This window comes from Oncorhynchus nerka, linkage group LG5 (genome assembly GCF_034236695.1).
Source record: "Oncorhynchus nerka isolate Pitt River linkage group LG5, Oner_Uvic_2.0, whole genome shotgun sequence".
Lineage (NCBI taxonomy): Eukaryota > Metazoa > Chordata > Actinopteri > Salmoniformes > Salmonidae > Oncorhynchus > Oncorhynchus nerka.
Window position 1 is genome coordinate 61,771,730 of NC_088400.1, and position 5,000 is coordinate 61,776,729.

General features: G+C 56.3%; 1 protein-coding gene across 1 annotated transcript in view; it reads left to right on the forward strand.

The window, feature by feature from the left end:
* LOC115129875 (unconventional myosin-X-like) overlaps positions 1-5,000 on the forward strand; it is a 47,959-nt gene that overhangs the window by 14,318 nt on the left and 28,641 nt on the right. The window contains exons 3-5 of the mRNA XM_065018827.1: positions 1,258-1,445; positions 1,752-1,886; positions 1,974-2,098. Of these exons, the coding sequence (XP_064874899.1) occupies positions 1,258-1,445; positions 1,752-1,886; positions 1,974-2,098 (448 nt within the window). The remainder of the gene's footprint in view (positions 1-1,257; positions 1,446-1,751; positions 1,887-1,973; positions 2,099-5,000) is intronic.

The following is a 5,000-nucleotide window of genomic DNA, read 5'->3' on the forward strand; positions in this document are numbered from 1 at the left end:
TCTCCAGCTCTGTTCTCTCCTCTCTCCTCTCTCCTCTCTCCAGCTCTGTTCTCTCCTCTCTCCTCTCTCCGCTCTCCAGCTCTGTTCTCTACTCTCTACTCTCTCCGCTCTCCAGCTCTGTTCTCTCCTCTCTCCTCTCTCCGCTCTCCAGATCTGTTCTCTACTCTCTACTCTCTCTCCGCTCTCCAGCTCTGTTCTCTACTCTCTACTCTCTCCGCTCCAGCTCTGTTCTCTCCTCTCCTCTCTCCGCTCTCCAGCTCTGTTCTCTACTTCTCTACTCTCTCCTCTCTCCGCTCTCCAGCTCTGTTCTCTCCTCTCTCCGCTCTCCAGCTCTGTTCTCTCCTCCAGCTCTCCTCTCTCTCCGCTCTCCAGATCTGTTCTCTACTCTCTACTCTCTCCTCTCTCCGCTCTCCAGCTCTGTTCTCTACTCTCTACTCTCTCCGCTCTCCAGCTCTGTTCTCTCCTCTCTCCTCTCTCCGCTCTCCAGCTCTGTTCTCTACTCTCTACTCTCTCCTCTCTCCGCTCTCCAGCTCTGTTCTCTCCGCTCTCCAGCTCTGTTCTCTCCTCTCTCCTCTCTCCGCTCTCCAGCTCTGTTCTCTACTCTCTACTCTCTCCTCTCGCCGCTCTCCAGCTCTGTTCTCTCCTCTCTCCTCTCTCCGCTCTCCAGCTCTGTTCTCTCCTCTCTCCTCTCTCCTCTCTCCTCTCTCCGCTCTCCAGCTCTGTTCTCTACTCTCTACTCTCTCCTCTCTCTGCTCTCCAGCTCTGTTCTCTACTCTCTCCTCTCTCCTCTCTCCTCTCTCCGCTCTCCAGCTCTGTTCTCTACTCTCTACTCTCTCCTCTCTCCTCTCTCCGCTCTCCAGCTCTGTTCTCTACTCTCTACTCTCTCCTCTCTCCGCTCTCCAGCTCTGTTCTCTCCTCTCTCCGCTCTCCAGCTCTGTTCTCTACTCTCTACTCTCTCCTCTCTCCGCTCTCCAGCTCTGTTCTCTCCTCTCTCCGCTCTCCAGCTCTCCTCTCTCCACTCTCCAGCTCTGTTCTCTCCTCTCTCCTCTCTCCTCTCTCCAGCTCTCCTCTCTCCTCTCTCCTCTCTCCAGCTCTGCAGCTCTGTTCTCTCCTCTGTCTGTGTTTCTCTGAGTAATATATAGTACATTTTATCCTGGTGCTGGATACAACGTGTGTGTGTGTGTGTGTGTGTGTGTGTGTGTGTGTGTGTGTGTGTGTGTGTGTGTGTGTGTGTGTGTGTGTGTGTGTGTGTCTCAGACCAACATAGGCAGTATCCTGGCAGCGGTGAACCCTTATAAACAGATCCCAGGCATGTATGACCTAGATAGAGTTGAGCTGTACAGTCGACACCACATCGGAGAACTCCCGCCCCATATCTTCGCTGTAGCCAATGAGTGTTACCGCTGCATCTGGAAACGACACGACAGCCAATGCGTCCTCATCAGGTGAGATTTGATTGGTCGAGTATGAAGTTGTTGTTTAGACCTTACCCATCTGACCCCTTATCCAATCACATCCAATGAAGATTCACTCATTAATCTGATTGGTTACAGACCAAAGGCTAACTCAATATCTATTAACCAATCACTGTGTAATATATATTATAGTCCAGACAATAACATGCAAATTGTGTTAACCTATCAGATTAATTTGGTGGAGAAGGTCAGAGAAAGGTTAAGTGTGGTTTTTAGGGTGTGACCTTATGTGTGTGTGTGTGTGCGTGTGTGTGTGCGTGTGTGTGTGTGTTCCAGTGGGGAGTCGGGGGCTGGTAAGACAGAGAGCACCAAGCTGCTGCTCCAGTTCCTGTCTGTGATGAGCCAGAACTCTGCTGGGATGCCTCCTTCTGAGAAGACCACACCAGTGGAGCAGTCCATCGTTCAGAGCAGGTACACACACACACACACACACACACACACACACACACACACACACTGTCTAAATACACACACACTAACATTCCTCTCTGTGTGCAGTCCTATCATGGAGGCGTTTGGGAATGCCAAGACAGTGTACAACAACAATTCTAGTCGCTTTGGGAAGTTCATCCAGCTCCACTTCTCCCAGAGCGGGAACATCCATGGTGGATGTATCGTTGACTGTATCCTTCTCTCTCTGTCCCCAGTCCCTCCCCAGTGGTTCTGTCCCCAGTCCCTCCCTAGTGGTTCTGTCTTTCTCTCTCTGACCCCAGTCCCTCCCCAGGGGTTCTGTCCTTCTCTCTCTGTCCCCAGTACCTCCCCAGTGGTTCTGTCCTTCTCTCTCTGTCCCCAGTCCCTCCCCAGTGGTTCTGTCTTTCTCTCTCTGTCCCTAGTCCTCCCCATTGGTTCTGTCCTTCTCTCTCTGTCCCTAGTCCTCCCCATTGGTTCTGTCTTTCTCTCTCTGTCCCTAGTCCTCCCCATTGGTTCTGTCTTTCTCTCTCTGTCCCCAGTCCCTCCCCAGTGGTTCTGTCCTTCTCTCTCTGTCCCTAGTCCTCCCCATTGGTTCTGTCTTTCTCTCTCTGTCCCCAGTCCCTCCCCAGTGGTTCTGTCCTTCTCTCTCTGTCCCTAGTCCTCCCCATTGGTTCTGTCTTTCTCTCTCTGTCCCCAGTCCCTCCCAGTGGTTCTGTCCTTCTCTCTCTGTCCCCAGTCCCTCCCCAGTGGTTCTGTCCTTCTCTCTCTGTCCCTAGTCCCTCCCCAGTGGTTCTGACCTTCTCTCTCTGTCCCTAGTTCCTCCCCATTGGTTCTGTCCTTCTCTCTCTGTCCCCAGTCCCACCCCAGTGGTTCTGTCCTTCTCTCTCTGTCCCCAGTCCCTCCCCAGTGGTTCTGACCTGCTCTCTGTCCCCAGTCCCTCCCCAGTGGTTCTGTCCTTCTCTCTCTATCCCCAGTCCCTCCCCAGTGGTTCTGTCCTTCTCTATCTGTCCCCAGTCCCTCCCCAGTGGTTCTGTCCTTCTCTCTCTGTCCCCAGTCCCTCCCCAGTGGTTCTGTCCTGCTCTCTCTGTCCCCAGTCCCTCCCCAGTGGTTCTGTCCTTCTCTCTCTGTCCCCAGTCCCTCCCCATTGGTTCTGTCCTTCTCTCTCTGTCCCCAGTCCCTCCCCAGTGGTTCTGTCCTTCTCTCTCTGTCCCCAGTCCCACCCCAGTGGTTCTGGCCTTCTCTCTCTGTCCCCAGTCCCACCCCAGTGGTTCTGTCCTTCTCTCTCTGTACCCAGTCCCTCCCCAGTGGTTCTGTCCTTCTCTCTCTGTCCCCAGTCCCTCCCCATTGGTTCTGTCCTTCTCTCTCTGTCCCCAGTCCCTCCCCAGTGGTTCTGTCCTTCTCTCTCTGTCCCCAGTCCCTCCCCAGTGGTTCTGTCCCCAGTCCCTCCCCTGTGGTTCTGTCCTTCTCTCTCTGTCCCCAGTCCCTCCCCAGGGGTTCTGTCCTTCTCTCTCTGTCCCCAGTCCCTCCCCAGGGGTTCTGTCCTTCTCTCTCTGTCCCCAGTCCCTCCCCAGTGGTTCTGTCCTTCTCTCTCTGTCCCCAGTCCCTCCCCATTGGTTCTGTCCTTCTCTCTCTGTCCCCAGTCCCTCCCCAGTGGTTCTGTCCTTCTCTCTCTGTCCCCAGTCCCTCCCCAGTGGTTCTGTCCCCAGTCCCTCCCCAGTGGTTCTGTCCTTCTCTCTCTGTCCCCAGTCCCTCCCCAGGGGTTCTGTCCTTCTCTCTCTGTCCCCAGTCCCTCCCCAGTGGTTCTGTCCTTCTCTCTCTGTCCCCAGTCCCTCCCCAGTGGTTCTGTCCTTCTCTCTCTGTCCCCAGTCCCTCCCCAGGGTTCTGTCCTTCTCTCTCTGTCCCCAGTCCCTCCCCAGTGGTTCTGTCCTTCTCTCTCTGTCCCCAGTCCCTCCCCAGTGGTTCTGTCCTTCTCTCTCTGTCCCCAGTCCCTCCCCAGGGTTCTGTCCTTCTCTCTCTGTCCCCAGTCCCTCCCCAGGGGTTCTGTCCTTCTCTCTCTGTCCCCAGTCCCTTCCCAGTGGTTCTGTCCTTCTCTCTCTGTCCCCAGTCCCTCCCCAGTGGTTCTGTCCTTCTCTCTCTGTCCCCAGTCCCTCCCCAGTGGTTCTGTCCTTCTCTCTCTGTCCCCAGTCCCTCCCCAGTGGTTCTGTCCTTCTCTCTCTGTCCCCAGTCCCTCCCCAGGGTTCTGTCCTTCTCTCTCTGTCCCCAGTCCCTCCCCAGGGTTCTGTCCTTCTCTCTCTGTCCCCAGTCCCTCCCCAGGGTTCTGTCCTTCTCTCTCTGTCCCCAGTCCCTCCCCAGGGGTTCTGTCCTTCTCTCTCTGTCCCCAGTCCCTCCCCAGGGGTTCTGTCCTTCTCTCTCTGTCCCCAGTCCCTCCCCAGTGGTTCTGTCCTTCTCTCTCTGTCCCCAGTCCCTCCCCAGTGGTTCTGTCCTTCTCTCTCTGTCCCCAGTCCCTCCCCAGTGGTTCTGTCCTTCTCTCTCTGTCCCCAGTCCCTCCCCAGGGTTCTGTCCTTCTCTCTCTGTCCCCAGTCCCTCCCCAGGGTTCTGTCCCCAGTCCCTCCCCAGTGGTTCTGTCCTTCTCTCTCTGTCCCCAGTCCCTCCCCAGTGGTTCTGTCCTTCTCTCTCTGTCCCCAGTCCCTCCCCAGTGGTTCTGTCCTTCTCTCTCTGTCCCCAGTCCCTCCCCAGTGGTTCTGTCCTTCTCTCTGTCCCCAGTCCCTCCCCAGTGGTTCTGTCCCCAGTCCCTCCCCTGTGGTTCTGTCCTTCTCTCTGTCCCCAGTCCCTCCCCAGTGGTTCTGTCCTTCTCTCTCTGTCCCCAGTCCCTCCCCAGGGTTCTGTCCTTCTCTCTCTGTCCCCAGTCCCTCCCCAGTGGTTCTGTCCCTCTCTCTGTCCCCAGTCCCTCCCCATTGGTTCTGTCCTTCTCTCCCTGTCCCCAGTCCCTCCCAAGTGGTTCTGTCCTCTCTCTCTGTCCCCAGTCCCTCCCCAGTGGTTCTGTCCCCAGTCCCTCCCCAGGGGTTCTGTCCTTCTCTCTCTGTCCCCAGTCCCTCCCCAGGGGTTCTGTCCTTC